The sequence below is a fragment of the Taudactylus pleione genome, unplaced genomic scaffold (genome assembly GCF_031769625.1).
Source record: "Taudactylus pleione unplaced genomic scaffold, aTauple2 ptg000041l, whole genome shotgun sequence".
In the NCBI taxonomy this organism is placed as follows: Eukaryota; Metazoa; Chordata; class Amphibia; order Anura; family Myobatrachidae; genus Taudactylus; species Taudactylus pleione.
The window spans coordinates 73951927-73971535 of NW_028284443.1; the positions used below are offsets into that span (position 1 = coordinate 73951927).

The following is a 19609-nucleotide window of genomic DNA, read 5'->3' on the forward strand; positions in this document are numbered from 1 at the left end:
ACTAATGTAAGTACTATGAAAAAAGAAGTACCTTACGTAAAGAAATAATTTGTTGTACGACCCTTGTTTTTGGGATAACAATCACTGATCTAGGACAGAGGTTCCCAAACTCGATCCTTAGGAGCCCACACAGTTTACGTTTTTCCAGGTCACCTAGCAGGTGCATAGGTGTATTCATTACTCAGTGACATGTTTTAAAAGTGCTACTGGTGAGGCTAATTATTTCACTTGTGATGTTATGAGGAGACCTGGAAAACATGCACTGTTTGGGGTCCTGAGGACAGAGTTTGAGAGCCTGTGATCTAAGAGTATAAAATCTGATGCTGTCAAAATGCTGTGAAAATGGCTCAATCAATACAGACATGCTGAACTGCTGAGAAAGATTAACTATAACAGTTACTTACATCTGGACAGAGATAATGTGTTATGGCAACCACTGATGCACTCTCCACTTTAGGTATACCTACATTTATACCTCCAGGTATCTATCTATCTATCTATCTATCTATCTATCTATCTATCTATCTATACACACACATCCCTTGTATTATGCCACCATGAAACAATATCATCCCAAACCATTAATTAGGGTGTTATTTCATCTTGGATTGCCGTCATTCATATTGGCAGTGTTTTATTGTTCTACTGCAGCAGAAATCAAACTGGTGCTCTAGATGGGGCAAGTGGTCCTTATCTGCCGTCAAATTATACGTTTCTATGTATCACCAGTATTTATCGACAGATAGATAGATAGATAGATAGATAGATAGATAGATAGATAGATAGATAGATAGATAGATAGATAGATAGATAGATAGATATTCAACCCATATATATTTATTGCAATAATAAAATACTGTATCATTGTAACCATTTCAACTGTTACACATTGAACAGAAGGGAAACACGTTGGACTTTGCTATATGGAGAGCACCCATTGTACCTAGATGTAATATCTATGTAACTGTATCTAAATAATGGTGTAGTTTACCTGATGAGGGGAAACCTTCCACTTGTAAGATTCAGGATGAAGCTGCATTTAGCAGCAGCACAGGGCATGAAGTTAGGTGATGGTGAGGGGGTGGGGGCTGGTATGCATTCAGTTGCCCAGTGTTGCTGCTTCAAGTGCACAGAGTGATGGGACAGTGTCAGGCGTATAGTTTCCCAGACCCGGGCTGGCAACATGCAGGGGGGGAGCTAGTAAGCCGTCAGACGAGGGTCAGCATGCTGGGCAGTCTGGCAGGGGAACATCACCAGTAAATGGCAGGGCTGTAGTGTCTGACTGCTGCTCCCAGTGCTCCCACCATCATCGTCCAGGGGGGCTGCAGCTGAGAGTTGCAAGTTGCCGGAGCTCCTCCCCCCTCCCTCCGCACCGTGTGACAACAACAACCCGTCCAGCACAGAGCGGCAGCAGCCAGCAGCACTTCTCATTCTCTCTGTCACTCCTGCAGCTCCATCTCTGCTCCATGTGCTGCCAGAGAGAGCCCGGCTCCTGCCAGCCGCCTCCTCCTCACCCGCATCTCCCAACTCTGTGCTAAGCTTGCTTGGGGCACACACCCAGACACGGTCCCTGCGAGAGTGCCCCAGTGCCCGCTGCTGCTCCAGACCTGCCCTGTGGGGACACAGGAGTTCATTTCACTCCCAAGATAACCACTTTGGCAGCAGAAGAGCTTTTGTTGCACTTATTTATATGTAGCTCTTTGCTTCTTCTTCTTCTTCTGCAACTTTTCCCAGCGTTGCAGCATTTATTACTATTACTCTGGGAGGAATTCGTATGTGACCATGGCCGTACCGGCTGCACTGATCCCACCGACTCAGCTGGTGAGCCCTCAGGCAGTGATCCCTACGTCTGCTCCTTCCTCATCCACCAACTCGTCCTCCTCTTCCCCTGTTCCCTCTGTCGCTCCTTCTTCCTCCGGGCCAAGTCTGTACAGACCGGAGCCAATTGCAGCCACCACGGTGACATCCAGCATCAGCAGTCCGGCTGCCACCAACATCAGCATCTCCAACAACAGCAACCCAGGGACAGCAGTTGGTGCCGGCAGCAGCAGCAACAGTCCCAGCCTGGCCACTAGCAGCAGCCTCAGCCACCATCACAATCTTATCCCTAACACTCCAACCACCTCCAGCAGCACCACATCGACCTCCACCTGCAGCAGCAACAGTGCCCCCAGCACCAACCTCCCGGGGAAACCAGTGTACTCCACCCCGTCCCCTGTGGAGAACATCCCACAGAACAATGAGTGCAGGATGGTGGACCTGAGAGGGGCCAAGGTGGCCTCATTCACAGTGGAGGGCTGTGAGCTCATCTGTTTGCCCCAGGCTTTTGACCTCTTCTTGAAGCATTTAGTTGGGGGGCTGCACACCGTCTACACCAAGCTGAAGAGGTTGGAGATCACCCCGGTGGTATGCAATGTGGAGCAGGTTCGGATCTTGAGAGGATTGGGGGCCATCCAGCCTGGGGTCAACCGCTGCAAACTCATCTCCAGAAAGGATTTTGAAACCTTGTACAACGACTGCACCAATGCCAGGTGGGTGAAGAATAGGTGTCACTCAGTGGTTTCTGTACAACTTCATACATGAGCCAAAAGTTACTCAGCATGTACTTATTTTGTGTTACTATATTACCCAGCATGTGTATAGTGTACCCGTATCACAGAGTGACTGCTATTACCCATAGCACAGTAGCTGGTCCGTCATATCAGTGTAACTATTACGTACAGCACAGTGGCTGGCCCAGCATGTGTTACTAACACTCATAGTACAGTGACTGTTATGAACTATAGCACAGTGGCTGGCCCAGATGTGTAACTATTACCCATACAGCACAGTGGCTGGCTCAGCATGTGTAACTATTATCCATAGCACAGTAGCTGGCTCAGCATGTGTAACTATTACCCATAGCACAGTAGCTGGCCCAGCATGTGTAACTATTACCCATAGCACAGTGGCTGGCCCAGCATGTGTAACTATTACCCATAGCACAGTGGCTGGCCCAGATGTGTAACTATTACCCATAGCACAGTGGCTGGCCTATCAGGTGTAACTATTACCCATACAGCACAGTGGCTGGCTCAGCATGTGTAACTATTATCCATAGCACAGTAGCTGGCTCAGCATGTGTAACTATTACCCATAGCACAGTAGCTGGCCCAGCATGTGTAACTATTACCCATAGCACAGTGGCTGGCCCAGCATGTGTAACTATTACCCATAGCACAGTAGCTGGCCCAGCATGTGTAACTATTACCCATAGCACAGTGGCTGGCCCAGCATGTGTAACTATTACCCATAGCACAGTGGCTGGCCCAGCTTGTGTAACTATTACCCATAGCACAGTGGCTGGCCTATCAGGTGTAACTATTACCCATACAGCACAGTTGCTGGCTCAGCATGTGTAACTATTATCCATAGCACAGTGGCTGGCTCAGCATGTGTAACTATTACCCATAGCACAGTAGCTGGCTCAGCATGTGTAACTTTTACTCATAGCACAGTAGCTGGCTCAGCATGTGTAACTATTATCCACAGCACAGTGGCTGGCTCAGCATGTGTAACTATTACCCATAGCACAGTAGCTGGCCCAACATGTGTAAATATTACCCATAGCACAGTGGCTGATGCAGCATGTGTAACTATTACCCACAGCACAGTAGCTGGCTCACCATGTGTAACTATTATCCACAGCACAATAGCTGGCCCAACATGTGTAACTATTACCCATAGCACAGTGGCTGATGCAGCATGTGTAACTATTACCCACAGCACAGTAGCTGGCTCACCATGTGTAACTATTACCCATAGCACAGTAGCTGGCTCACCATGTGTAAATATTACCCATAGCACAGTGTAGCTCTTCCCATAGCACAGTGGCTGGCCCAGTATGTGTAACTATTACCCATACAGCACAGTGGCTGGCCCAGTATGTGTAACTATTACCCATACAGCACAGTGGCTGGCCCAGTATGTGTAACTATTACCCATACAGCACAGTGGTTGGCCCAGCATGTGTAACTATTACCCATAGCACAGTGGCTGGTCCAGCATCTGTAACTATTACCCATAGCGCAGTGGCTGGCCCAGCATGTGTAACTATTACCTATAGCACAGTGGCTGGCCAATCATGTGTAACTATTACCCATACAGCACAGTGGCTGGCCCAGAATGTATAACTATTACCCATACAGCACAGTGGCTGGCCCAGTATTGCCCAGAGGTGTAGCTCAGAAGGACACAAATGTTTATGTTCCTGACTAAATGACCATGTTCTGAATATTAACAAACAGGTAACTGTGATATAAGATTTATAATTTATAATCCATGCTTCATAGATGTAAGTTTGAAGGGTTTAATGATCATATGTATACTCTCTAACCTCTCCACACAGGACATAAAATTATTAAAATATATGGTAAATATATAAAAGTATCCTTAATATTTGCAATGAATATTGCAATGCGTATTGTGTATATCTCATTAGAGGCATCCATTAACTGTTCCCGTACCAGTGAACATGGCTTATAGTAAAAACTCCCTGTAATGGTTCAAAGACATCCAGCAGGTGGTACTTACATGATTCTCTGTTAGTTGTACAGGCAGCAGTTCCTAGTTCAGGAATACCTAATAACAGAAAGGTCCCCATAATATGTTGAGGACAGTTTTTAAATGTTTCATCCATGGGACATGTAACGATAGGAAGTGTGTGTTTTATGTATTTTGCTTTCTTGTGCATGTCTGTATTGTATGTGTATTGCCTGTGTGTGTAGTGTGTCTGTGTGTGTGTTTTTGTTTGTGTGTACAATATGTCTGTATTGTACTGTGTGTGTATTGTGTGTATATATTGTGTGTGTGTCTAATTCAGACTATTATTTGACTCATGCTACTTCAAACTGAGCATTTTTCTTTTCCTGATACATGTGTTTGTATTGTGCTTATAACTACTGTAATATGACTGTAAAAAACTGGTCAACTGAACTCCGATTTCCTATTACGGTACTACAGCCACATAAAATATATTTAGATTAAAGAAAAAAAATCTACATACGTTTTTAAGAAAGAAACATGGGCAGAATGTGTTATACTTCTGTTCATCCCCTCTGGAAACATTGGGAAAGTTTAGTGCTGAGAAAGAAATAGAAGGCATTAAGGCAGATTGTTAAACAGAGCAGGGGAATTGAAAGAGGTGTCTGGAGGGAAGCTGATTAAAAATCAGTGCTAAAAGTCATCTTGAAACATTAGACAGGCAACCAGAAGATTATTTCTGTAAACAAACAAAATAAACTATACACAAGGGGGAAGGGGACTTTGTGCTGAAGTATAATTTATGGCATGTGGCATTCAATATATGGTATATAGGTGTGATTATTGGTTGTGTTATCAACATGTGACAACTAGTGGAATTCTCAGGGGATTTAGATGTTTGGATATGGAGAAAAGAGCAAGTGACCTAGTGGGACACTGGAGAGCTATCTTTTCCCAGGGGGATAGCTTTCACTAGTAGCCACAGTGCTGGATACAAACCATAAATTCACTGACCCTTTGAATGTTTTATTATCTGTAAGATTACAGTACACATGAAATTTAGGTGTATAGAAAGGTCAATCAAGCTCTCTAATAAGCAAATGGGATATCGGCTATAGTTTAGTGACTAAAACATAGATTAGATGAGGCGGTTTATTTACCCATCTAAACAGTTTCATTTTGTCAAATTAACTACAGGGCACCTGTCATGGAAGTTTTATATATATATATATATATATATATATATATATATATATATATATATATATATATACACACACACACACACACACACACACACTAAGAAAAGGAAATGAACTAGTTTCTTAAAACGTTAATGACACAACATTATACGGTTGTCCCATTGTCTACACCATACTTGGTAATTTCTTTTTTTTTAAAACACATTTTAAGCACAAATATTTACCACTTATAACACAAATGGGTAACTGCTTTAAGTTTTAATTCTTAAAAAATAACTATTTTAAATTTAAAAACAGATTTAGAATCTGCATTCAGTTTAAAACTATGAAATTATTAACTGGATTATCAAAACACACATTCACACTTTTTGCTAAATGTGTTTTTTTTTTAAAGATTTTTGCTTTTATGATATATATATATATATACACCACTGCTGCTGATTATTATTATTATTATTATTATTATTATTATTATTATTATTATTATTATTATTATTATTATTAACAATAATAATAATTGTCATTTTTATTATTAACATCAAGCAACACTACAGATTAAAGTTCATTGTGTGCAGTGTTTTTAAACAGCAAAACATACACACATTCCCATGCTTTAAGATCCATTTAGGAATGCTTTTGTTGAAATTTTTTTACATTTGCAGTTAATTAGTTGATGTGTTTATCACCGCTTACTTTTAGTTCTGACCTTTAACCTCACCTCATTTATTAGTTACTTTGTCATATATGGCATATTAAGTTCACTGAGACATGACTGGTGATGAAAACAGTATATGTAACCATGCATTTGTGCAATTCTAGAAACAACACAGATTTGAAACATACTTTGATGGCTTCAGATTCATAAACTTTTGAAGCATATGTTTGTAGAATACAAGTAAATATGTTAAGTTGTATTAAATATTTGTTTTTATGTTTTATTTTGCTACATTTTAACTACATACATTTAAATCTATACTAAAGGGTTACTATTACTCATTAATAGTGCTGGCATCTATTTACAATAATTGTTGATTTGGCTGGTTGCTAATCCAAAAGGAACTTAATTTATGTTTGTGAGATTTAAAAGGATATCTTAATTCATTTGCAATGTATTTTTTATCCATAAATGTATTAGTCAAAAAAATAAAAAAAAAACCCTTTCAAGGTAGAAAAAAATCTTGATCATATAGTAACTTTGCTTCTATCTAAATGTTCCTTGTTCCTTGCCTTTTTAGAGTTCAGTTTCACTTTGCAAGTGGCCAACTTGCATTCATTTACTCAGTTACTTTAGTGTTGTACTTGGGATGTAATGGCTACATACATACAATTCAGATGGATGACTGAGTCAATCATGGCTGGAGGAAATGGAGATGTGTATACATATATATATATATATATGTATATATATATATATATATATATATATATTCTGTACTTGTGGATATTTATTTAGGTAGCAATGATTGCTTTTTGTATTGTTTGTTTTATTATATACTTATAAATGTAAGGCTATACATTCCGAAAGATCAGTCGTAGTGTTTTTAAGTAGTTTTGCCATCTTGTATGTAATCTCTTAATCTTTTGTCATTTGTTCAATTTATTTTATAGAAGTTTTATAACATATTTACCACAAATAAGTTTTAATATTTTTCCCCGGTAGAAACAAGTGTTTTTGTTATTCATACATGTTGACATTACATTGATAAGAGGAGATTTTTAGCAAGATCACAGTATGTACTTTGCTACAACAATTACAATTTTGAATCCAATTGGATGAAGGTGAGTAGAGGCTCCTTTTCCACATGGTACACATTTTCTAAAGGCATAAAATATTGTTTTTTAGTCTGGATGCTTGTAGCATATTAAAGCCTTTATAAACTTATTTTTAAGTGTAATTTTAATATATATATACACACACACACACATACACACACACACACAGACACAGACACACACACACACACACTCACTTTATTATAATTGTTTTTGCCCAATGTATTGAATGCTAGAATATATTGAGTAACCTGCTGCAAATAGCATGCTATTACCAAATAATTGTCAAATTCACTGAAGGGGTTACTACAAGTACAAGAGGCGTTTTATTAAAGGTTAAATTTATATATTGTTGATCTATCATATTTGGAAAAAGTATGTCTTTGAAAAATCCATATCACCTGTCATAATCAAAATTTAGTATATATAGATTACCTTTCCAAAGGCCCTCAAAGCAATTTACACTTATAGCCATTCTGTTACTACTCAATTACAGTTGGATAGCCAGAAGCACAATTAAATGCAGCTTGCCCAAGGTCAAACTAGGAGTCACTTGTACTGTCATAGAAAACACACAAGGTTCCATTGCCCACTATCAAGCCACACATTGATTAGCAAATAATTATCCAATGTGACACAATGTAGTTGTGAAATTTTTTATATGATAAATGCAGACAACTTTGTTGTTTGGTATTAATAGTTAATAAAAATAAAAATATTAATAGTACAAGAAAAAAACAAAGACAATCTATGTGACTAATATTGCATGCTTTAAGTGCTAAAGGTGAATTTTTAAAAATGATCAAGACTAGTAAATAAAGTATACAATAATGTCCTAAAGACATGGATTGACTGATTTTGTAAAACTGCATATAAAAAGCTGCTAAAAGCTATTTAAATCAATAGTTGTTGATCTATAAACATGATTTCAAATATGTAACAGCATTTTAATGCAAAACACTATTATATCTTTCTGTTCAGCAAGTGTAAAAAACTAATTGAAAACATGCATTGGGAAAGTAATATTAATAACACAAATAACATTATATTATTAACATTATTTTAGGAAAAACATTCTTTATGATGGGTATTTAAGGGACAAATAGCTATGGCATTTTATGTTGGATAATAACATGTTGCTATACATTATATTATCATGAACTGCTTAGTAAACCATTTAAATTAATTTAAATGTTGCAACTAAATATTGTCATTTGTAGTATATACCATCAAAAGTCATTGAAAACCACAAATGTATGTAATGGATTACTCTGGAACGTTAGTGTTAATCCATGCAGTAATGACAGTTTCTGTTACACTATCATCTCTCTGTACATCACAATTGAATTGGCTTTGGCAGAATGTTGTAGTGGTATACAGGTGAAAGAGTGCAACATAAGAAAGACTGACATATATGAGATAACCGTAATACTCTATATAATCATTTTTACACTTACTTGTTTGCATATGTAAAACTATTGGATAATTAAAACAATCCTTGTTATATCAAGGGTATCTAGACATACAAAACAATAAGTGTTAAATAACACTAAAAAGCAATGTATTCAGAATGCTTTATCTAAACTATTACAGCTGGTAATTTACACTCTATAAAGTTAGGTTGGAGAAAGTGTTCCTTACCCAAGAGCACAAGAAGCAGGTTAGGTAAGTCATTTATCTTCCTGCATCAGATTGTAGTGGTGTAAATGTTATTACTAAATGACCTGCAAAATGTCTCTTGGAGCTACCAACATACCATAAACTGTAAAACATTTAAAACTCACTTTCCTTTTTAAAGCTACTGATTTTAGGGGTATACACACAGACACAGTGTGTGTGCATGCATGTACTCAGTTATAAAGCACTAGACTGATTACATGTGATGATATAGTCATAGGTAGTCATACTTGCACTAGAAAATGAGACTAGATTCTAGATATTTTGATTATTAAACTGAATATTTAAATTATTACACATATTCTATTATTGATTTAAAACTGATAATATCTAGAATAAGATTACACCGTTTGTTTTCCCAACCACAAGCTTTTCAAGTAAATGTGGATGTGAACTTTTAACCAGTAGTGGGTCTGCCATTTTTAAAGCTGGCTGAAAATCCCTAGGGAAAGAAACTTGACCTGCTTTTATGAAACCATAGAATTACATTTATTCAAGTTATCCCATGGGAAAAGAGTCAGCAGATTCCATCCCAATCGCTATTATTGGAGTCATACAGGTCATCTTTAAATTATTTTCTACACTTTTGATTAAATGTTAAAAGTACTCCATGTAGACTTTGTTAAGTAATAAAACATACACAATTACCCACATAACAACACAACATTTAGTGTAAAATAAAAGGGTAAAAAAAATTCTCAACATTTTCATTTGACTTTAATTCTATCTATATTACACTAAATTCCCAACAGTGTCACTTTCAAAATTAGTGGCCACATGTCTGATGCCAGCACACTTCACAGGTGTAAATTGGAATGATGTTGCTGTAAATAAAAGTGGAGAAAATACATATTCCTAATTTTCAAAAATTATTTTCTTCGAAAACATTTTATTATATTTACACAATAATATTTAATACATGCGGGTTGCAAGTAATATTAATATGTAGCATATGATAGTATTGGTTTTTTTTTCTCGAAATTGTTTATTAAACAGCATAAAGAAAATGTTTTAATATTTACTATACAAAATATATTTAGATTTTTTTTTCTGTAATATGATTTTATAATTCCTCATATAGATCACTACTACCATATTTAATTTATATCCTGGAAGTTTATATTAATGATCATTGCATCAACCCTTTATAGCATTCCTTATATATTTAGTAATAAAATTAAAGCAACTTCAAGCAGTCACTAAATCACAATAACTGTAGTTAAATATGGCATAATTTAAAAAGTGTTCAGTTTTGCGTTGAAGAAATGTTTATTTTAGTGTTGTGCAAATTATTGGCATTCCGTTACTTTTTTTTTACATGTCTAGCTAAGGGAGGTGTAAAAATAGTGGAGTATGGGGAATGAGCTGATTGAAAAGGCATAACAAAGTCTAGTCTAGTATAGAAAGGTCTTTGGTGGGTGCATGACAAGGATGCTGTTTGTTTTTCATACAAGTTGTTTGTGATTTGAGGTACCCGAGGGAAATCTCTTGATCATTTTCACATCTGTTCCTGTCAAAGTGGGTGCTAAGATACCGGTCACCCAGCAACCATGTCCAAGTGGGAATAGGCCCGATAATAACTTCAAAAAGAAATGACAGATGTTAGATTATGATGAAAGACAAAATCCATGAAAAATGAGCTCCTTGTATTCAAAAATTTGTTCAAGTACCTTCATGCAAATTAAATGAATACTGAAAATTTGCATGCAGTAATTTATATGTTTGTTCACTCTGTGGAAAAAAAGAAGAGTTACATTTGAAATCACAGATTTTCTCCAGTAATTAACATACAAGGCAGTGACTTTTTCTAACATGGGATTAACCACCTGGGTTCTTTAGTTACATTAAATATACAACACATTTTTGTTTTCCAACAAATTATGTTACTTTGGAAAAATATATCAGCTAAGCTTATTTATATACTGTATTACTTGATTATAAAATGTGATAAATATTGTTCCAGATAGATGTGTTTTCAAGAATCATTAGATTATAAATCATCTTGATTAAATATAATATTCATTAATAAAACATCAGCTCAAATAGATTTAGTGTTCTTAAGTAACTGGTCAAGCAAAGTTTTTTTTCCCTGGTCTAATGTATTATTGCATTACATAGACTCATATGCAGTACAAAAATGTATTAATAATTGATATATCCTAAAAATCATTCCAGTTCTCCTAACAACATAATTATTGGGATGTTCACTCAACAATCAGTGTTTGGGAGACAAAATGGAAATGTTCATTTAGAGAAAGGACTTTGAGTCTTCGTTTAGCAATGTCTAATGTGGTCACGTAGAGAAATTGATTTTCCTCAGAAATTAATTAATTTTTCATATCGCCTTAAGCTGCAGTTAAAAAGAGTGCATACTTGCCTGTTTTTTCCAGAAATATTGCCTAATCATATTAATACCATTGCCCTAAGGATGAAAAGATAATTGTACAAATGCATTTGGAAATATGTATCACTGAGTATTTATGATTAAATTATGCAAATAACCCAGTTCTCATCCTTTCCAGACACAGATTGTCTAATTAGGATTGATATGCTGAATAGATGTTCCAGAATTTGAATACAAGCATGTCCAAAGAGCAGAAAATTGGAAATGACAAGGCTGAAATACTAAGAAAACTGCCTTTATACTTCTCCATAAATGTCTTGGTTTTGCTCATAGTTTTGATTATTATATTGTGTTGCCTTGCATCACATCACATATGTTTGTAGCATGAACAGCAAGTCATATTTACAAACGACATGCACTCTGTTAGGTTTTACTATCTTACCATCTCAATATAATTCTTTCATGTACAGAAGCATTGATAGGAGTTATCACAGTATAAATTAATAACTGAACCTTTAGCAGACAGTACAGAATGCCATATTTGTCAAATCTTTTTGATTCTGGAAACTTTCCTGCTCTGGCTTTTTTTTATGTTTGGTGTGTTGTTGGACAGCAGCGTTGCTGATTTAGAACTTTCAGAGAAAATGACTTAGAATAGATTGTGGCTTTTACTATTCCAGCCATTGTTAGCAGTGGGTAGTCAGTGTGTATGAACTCCTGGCTTCTGCTTCCCATCTGCAAGATGATGGATTGCTATGTTTAATACATTTCAGCTTTTGTCTAACTGTGATAGCACAGACAGCACTATCAACGACAACAATTGCTATTATGATCAACTCTACATATTAAAATCTGAATATAAAAGGAACAGTTTACTTCATGCTTTGTAATTGCTAAAATGCTATATTTTATTTACTAGATATACATTTATTTTACCCTCTACCTTGAGAATAGAGAAACTGATTATGTTACTTAGCGACTGTATGTCACGGTGCATTTTCTATATTTACCTTTTAAATTGTATTCAATTTAGCCTATACAATTGAAAATATTTTGTTAATGAGTGCCACCCCAAAATTTAGTAATTTGTTTATATATCTTATATACTTTGTTTAAAATTACATGAATATTGCATATAATGTAAATTTCACTTGCAAGAATAACTAGATAATTGTAGTGATAAAATGGTAATTGTTCCTTAATCTAGAAGAATAAGAAGTAACACTGGATAGCAACAGAAAACTTAGCATATGTTGGCTGTACACAGCATTGTTTCAAATGGTACAAAATAGGCAATTTATACAACAGATAATTTGCTGTTTTTTATTTCAATTGACTTGTGTTTTAATTATAACACCATTAGCACAAAACAAACAATGAAACAATCAAAATAGTTGTTTTTTTAAAAGCTATTATTTATTTTTATTTTCTAACAAAGTTTATAAAAAGTATATATTTAAATGCAGAAGACAAGATACAATTAAATTCAGTATTTAATAACACTTCCTAAATAAGTTTAGGATGCATATATACTAGATAAATGAGAAATACATGTAAAAAATCAGTTATTTTCTATGAGAAAAATCCTCTCACACATCACAGAACAGAGGGGGTGGATTTATAATTCTAAGTGAGGGGAGGTCTAGAATGGAATTCTGCTCCTGTGATCTGTCCTGAGTGCAAAGTTGTCTGTATGCCGCTTGGCCATTTTGAATGAGATCCAGCTGTTTGGTCTCAGTGATTGAGTGGCAGGATCACTTCTAGAGTCATAGGGGCCTTTTGGTGCAGTCTGAAAGTGACCACATGCACAGGCCTATAGGGATCATCTCCTACTATCTTATGGCTACATTCACAAACATGTCCAATAATGGTGCTTTCATTTGGCTGATATCACCTTCATATATCAGTTTGTATAGGCAGCCTAAAAGTAATTGCTCCTGATCACTTGCAATTTATTATAAAGTGATTTTTATATTGTTGTCATTAGCTAGTTTCCATGTTTACAGCTCTGGATTTGGGGATGACCTCACAGATGAAACATTAATAGATGAGTCATTCTAGTGCCTGGGCTATTCTAAGCGGCTTTTCTATATATAATAAGACAGACTGAGACAGCTTTCTGAGGTAGCTCAAGTAACAATGTTTATGTTTTATAGTTTAAATAGACACAATACAGAGGTTAATAGTACTTTGTGTATAGGATGAGAATAATAGCATCTCACTTGCAGCTCAGTGGATAGACAAACCACTGTAAATTCTTTGTACAATCCTCCATCAATATGACACAAACAACATTTGTAGGGACCCTATAGATATATTGCACAGAACCCCAAGCCACATTGACCATGCCATCTACTGTAAACTCTACTGCACAGAATTCCCTGAGGCACTAGCACAATCCCCCAGCCACATATTAATGTATCTGGCTAGCACTGTGTCTGCAGAAAACAAAGTAAATTGCGTAGTTATGGAAAAAAAAATTCTTATTTTTTTTTCTTTTTATATAAACATGGTGTTTAAACAAGTGAAGGAGGTAAATATTTGCTCCATCATCATCTGCTTATAATATGGAATTTAATTAACCATTTAAAATCAGTGCATAGAGATGTGACAGTGTACAGCAAGCCCCATCTGAACAATTTTGCACAAATCAAATTAATGAAAACAAGACAGCACAATTAACCCTTATGGTACACCACATTTGGTTTCTTAGTTGTTTCTCCAATATGTGTTTATAGAAAATAATGTATTTCAACTATGTTATAGATAAGCTGATGTCTGCAAATATGTAAAGTTTTGGCCTGAGTCAATGAAGATACTTTACTTTGGTTGTAGGGTTATAGAAGAACACACTGCACAGATAACAAGTTCCTTATTACATTACCCATTGATATTTATTTTTATAATGTTTCTGTACAACTGTCCATGGTGATTAAAGAGATATTATATTTACATAACAGTATTACAGCATACACTGCTATGAATTCAGAGCCTACACAAGGGTTAACGTCCATCTAAACACCAATTACTGTATTGCTTTCACACTTCTATCAGTAGATGGTATGTATTGCGAAAGTTCCTGAAATATGTTTATTTGCAACCTAATTATTTTGCAGACAACAGGCCAGTATTTGCTGTAATACCATAGAGCGTTCTTGTGCTCTCTGTGTGTGCGGCAGGTAGTGCGTACAACATGGTAGCTTTACCAGCAAAGATAACATATTTTGCGAAGACTTACAAACCTAGACTACATGATGACCATATCTCTGTCTGGTTTCTATAATGGAAACTTCCAAACCTGCCAAACGAATATTAACGATAGGAAGTGTAGGAAGTGTCGCCAAGACATATGGCGGTCCCATGAGATACAGATGGGGCATAACCAAAATTGAGAGTCGTGGCCACATTTTAAAGATAACACCATAGCTAATTTACACTTTATTAAAATTGATACAGTGAGTGAAACTATGCTTTTCCTGTTGACTATTGTGTTGATGATAATAATGGCAACAGTGCCCAACAGATCTAGGCACCGACAGGTTTGTCTGGGTACTGTTATATGCTTTATAATTGTAAAAATGTATATAGGTATACAAACTGAAAAAATTAAATATAACATTAGTATTTCATACAATGTGTTTAGTTTATTATGTCCGTTCTTTATTTCATTAGTATAACGCAGTGACTTTCAACCTTTTTCTACTTTCGGCACCCCGAAATCGATTTTAAAATTGCCAAGGCATATCACTGCCCCCCCACAGAGAAAAACACACACACATTGGGACCCATGGGGGGACAGGATGGGATGACACATACACTGGCCCCCGCAGAAGAACACAATCACATTGGCCCTCATAGAAATCAAAATAAAACACATTGGCATCCAATGAAAACAAAATAAACATATTGGCCCCCAAAGAAAACAAAAATAAAACACATTGGCCCCAACTTAAAAAAACAATCTCTCTGGCCCTCACAGAAAGCAACATATTGCACATTAGCCCCCACATAAAAAACACAACCACACTGGAATCCTCAGAAAGCAAAGTATTATACATTGTCCCCACAGAAGGCAAAACAATACATTGTCATTGTCACCACATAAAAAACACAACCACACTGACCTCTACAGAAAATAAAATATTTATATTGACCCTACCTGTCCGTGACAAAGAAAGGTGCTCCCTGCCCCTCAGCTGCGGAAGCAGGTGTAGCGGTAGCCTGTCAAACTTATAGTTGTTGCTAGATCCAAGTTGAAGAATGGACCTCTCACTGATCAGCAGTGAGCACTGTATGGGGGGGACGGCGACGTGGTGTGTGCATGACCTATGATTTCACGCTGCTACATCTCCATTGGTCTAATATAATAGTCAGAGTGTTTTAATGATCAATGAGGAGGGCTTTATAGGTGCTGGTTGCTAGAGTTCCAAAAACTGAATCCTTCTATATAAGGAATATGGAATATTAGTGTATTGCAATGAGGGCTGATCTCTGTGCCCTGCTGGATGTGCAAGTCACCAATGTTGTCAAGTCCAATTAGTGCTTGGCAGATGAACAATGCACTTTACCAGTATTGCTGGGTCATATGGTGCCCCATTCTCAGCACCGTATTGCGCACTGCACAGATTAAAATACTGTCCACAGTAATATTAGATAGTCTCTGGCCATGCACGGCTTTCTATATATATTGTGTGCTCAGATCTGAGTACTCACGTGGTGCAGCTCTGTGCTAACGGTGGGGGAACAAAAGCCCAGCAGTCCATTGTATTATCTCCCCATCCTGCCCACTTCACTAGAAAGAGGATGCAATGCGGGAGATACAGAGGCATCACCGGGTCTGGTGACACCCAGTGCGCAATCCACAACCCCCCTCATCTGAATAGGGGACGCAGCCTAACATGAGGGGTGTGGCCTACTGGGAAATCATTTCGGGGGGGTGTCCAGCATCCCTGGAGATGCTAGGCTGCCCCCGTAGACTAGTACCTGCTGCAGGAGTGATACAGGATATTGTCACACTGCAGCACCCGGCTGTCACTGAGGGGCCAGCATCTTGGTGTCACCCCCTCCGAGGGTGACGCCCAAGTGTGGCCCGCACCCCCATAGTGACGCCACTGGGGATATCCACCAACTCTTTCTGGAGTGGTGGGGACTACTATAAGAATCAGGCGTCTCCCACACCTTCCAGGAGAGAAGATAATTTTGGAAAAGTAATAATTTGTTCATAGCATTCTAAGAAAAATATTGAAAATGAAAGGGTTTTATATTATTATATAGAAATTAGGATTTACTAACACTCATTCTCAAAGAGTAGTAGTGATATCACACATTGAAGAAATTATATCCTGATAGTGGAGGATTAAAGTAAATCTAGTTTGAAAGTTATTTCTGAATTATATGAATTTATACAAAATATACTGTATATTAAAAAAATATCTATATGAGGATACTGACATAGGGCAATCTGATTCCTTGATGAGGACATTATCATGAATTGTTATTATTATTTTACTATTTAAGTCCATATCACAACTACTGGAAGGCTATTCCATGGATCTACCACCCTTTATGGTACTTGTCAGTCTATCGCCTCCTATTAAAGTGCCTTTAATCATTTATTTAAAAAAAAAACCTCATATTCTTGAGCACTATTAATAGTTTGGATTTATTTGAATGTTTCCATTGTATCACCTCTGTTCTGTTACTTGCTTTAAGCTGTACATATTCAGATCTCAGTCACTCATTATTATTATAATTATTATTATTTATGTAGCTTATGCTCCACTTTAGTAGCTATTCTCTTATTTTATTTTAGTGCTATCTGGGAGTTTGGACCTTTCGGAATTGTACACAGTACTCACCATTGACCCATCACGAGTGACATTGAAATTGGCAAACGGCTCAATATATTTCAGTCTCTTTCCCCATGTCAGGGTCCCACAGGGCAAAAGTTAGCAAGCAGGTGTCTCTACATATGCATGTTTAATAACAGTAAAGTACATGTAGTGTAGATCCAACAGGTGTAGTAGTATACAATTACCAGTAATGAAAATACTCTCCAGGCCATGTTATGTTTGAATAATTAAACAAGATAGCTTTATTTATGTACAGTCTTTCACCTTTCTCCTCTCCAACACAGATCACTTATCTACAGCAAGCTAGTTTACAGTTGAATAACTTCATATCTCATTACAGGTTGTCTTATTACAACACATGACAGTCGTAAACATCTGGTCATCTCACGGGTCACAGTGCATCTCTTGGCTCAGAAGCTACCTCTCTCTCTCAGTTTGATAGCAGATCTTTCTCTCCCTCTGAGGCCTATTCATTAAACGATAAATGTCTCGGTAACCATGCAGAAACATTAGTTTCCATATGTTTTAGTTACCAGGCCATTCATCATCAGGGGTCCGAAAGGAACCTCTGATATTCAGCAAACTCCAAAAGCTGAAAGTTTTCGAGTTTGCTTCCGAGAGCAAGCACCATCTTCGGACGGCACTTGCTCTTGTAGCCCCGCTCCTTCCTATGGGAAGGAGATCTGGGGATGTAAAGAGGGATCCGAGCGGATCCCTCTGCCGCCTTCTCATGGACTCCACGGTGGCTGTGCGCATGTGTGACCTCAGCCTCCGATGATGAATAGGCCCCTCTATCTGCTTCTTCTGCACTACAGCCTCCACTCTAATGGTCTCACATGCTCACAGTCTGTGATTCTTTACTTCTGTCAAAATTGCAATCTGTAAACAGGAAAATGCACATGTAGGATACTCCCTGGTGCCTCTGTGACCACACATACTGTCAACACTCATCACAAACAGGATGAGGTAGCAACATCCTGCTCCAGCCATTCCAGATCATCTGCTCTGTCTTGAATTCTGGACTGTCTCTAGTCACTACCTCTAGAGCATATGTCTCATCTGAATCTGGCCATGATTACACACAATAACTTACACCCAAGCTCACAGGTCACGTTTTTAAATGAGTTGGGTACAATATCCTGACGGTGACCATCCTGACTATTACAATAGTAGCAGCGGAATACCGATGGTCAAAATCCCAACAAATTTTGGTGAGTATTCTAACCCTAACCCACTCCTCCCGCAGCCTAATCCTAACCATATCCTTTGGCAGCCTAACACTAGCTGTCACCTTTGGCAGCCTAAACTTAAGTCTTAAGTCTCTTTAGGCTGCCAAGCTGCTCTGCCTATCCAGTCATCATTTTACAGGGTGTCTAAATGCTAGCTTGTGTTTCTGAAAGTCTTTCTGCACCTCAAAAAATAGATTTATACATACTAAGCTTATAATTTACATTTTATTGCCTACTCTCCCTTAATGTCTGATATACACTTTTATCCCACCCATTTCCCCATAGAAGTGGGCATTCTGGAGTCTCAGTAGAGAGGAGTGTAGCAGTGATTCAGGCACAATGATCCCTGCATCTCAAACCAGGACCACCCCCTCCAAGTTCTCCTGGGTACCCCAGGTGAAAGTCAGCAATTACGCATTTAGTTTGTGTATGATGAACAAATACAATACAAAAACCCCATGCCTTGTTGTGTTCTGGGGTCTGGCTGTGAAGAATGAAGTATGTTAATTTTTTAGTCCAAGATAGGACTTGTTATAGGACACACCATGTGCAATCATGTACTCAGTGTTATAAAATGCTATAGCTCATGGCAAGTGAGAGCATGACTCAAATTTGCCATTTACTGTATGTGTCTGATCTGTCATTTATGAAGGGCTTTAGTTTCAACTACATATGTATGGGCACCTTAAGACTTGTTTGCCCATCTGCACACAGTCTCCCATTGAGTTTACAATCCCCCAAGCAGGTCTGGCCTATTTGTGCTCTGGAAAGAAAGAAAACGGGTCACAAATAAAGCTTGTCTTGCTCAATTTGTTCTTTGTTTATTCTGTTATGTTCCCTAACTCACATGCTCAGGAAAAGGTACAATGACAAAAGAAAACTAACTTTTAGCTGCAGGATGCATGCAGTTGCACATCTGAAATATATCAACAGTACTACTGGATACTTGAAAGCTTGGAATTTTGATAAGGAATATATTAAGTATAGTCGTGTAGGGATGTAGTCAATAGA

General features: G+C 37.3%; 1 protein-coding gene across 5 annotated transcripts in view; it reads left to right on the forward strand.

The window, feature by feature from the left end:
* Nucleotides 1-1371: 1371 nt before the first annotated feature.
* The window catches only part of DACH1 (dachshund family transcription factor 1), a 382097-nt gene continuing 363859 nt past the window's right edge, over nucleotides 1372-19609 (forward strand). Inside the window, exon 1 of one of the 5 annotated variants that reach the window (XM_088459396.1) lies at nucleotides 1372-2531. In XM_088459396.1, coding sequence (XP_088315522.1) covers nucleotides 1783-2531 — 749 coding nt within the window. In that variant the 5' untranslated portion in view covers nucleotides 1372-1782. The remainder of the gene's footprint in view (nucleotides 2532-19609) is intronic. The other 4 variants (XM_088459403.1, XM_088459406.1, XM_088459421.1 and 1 more) reach the window with 4 other exon arrangements.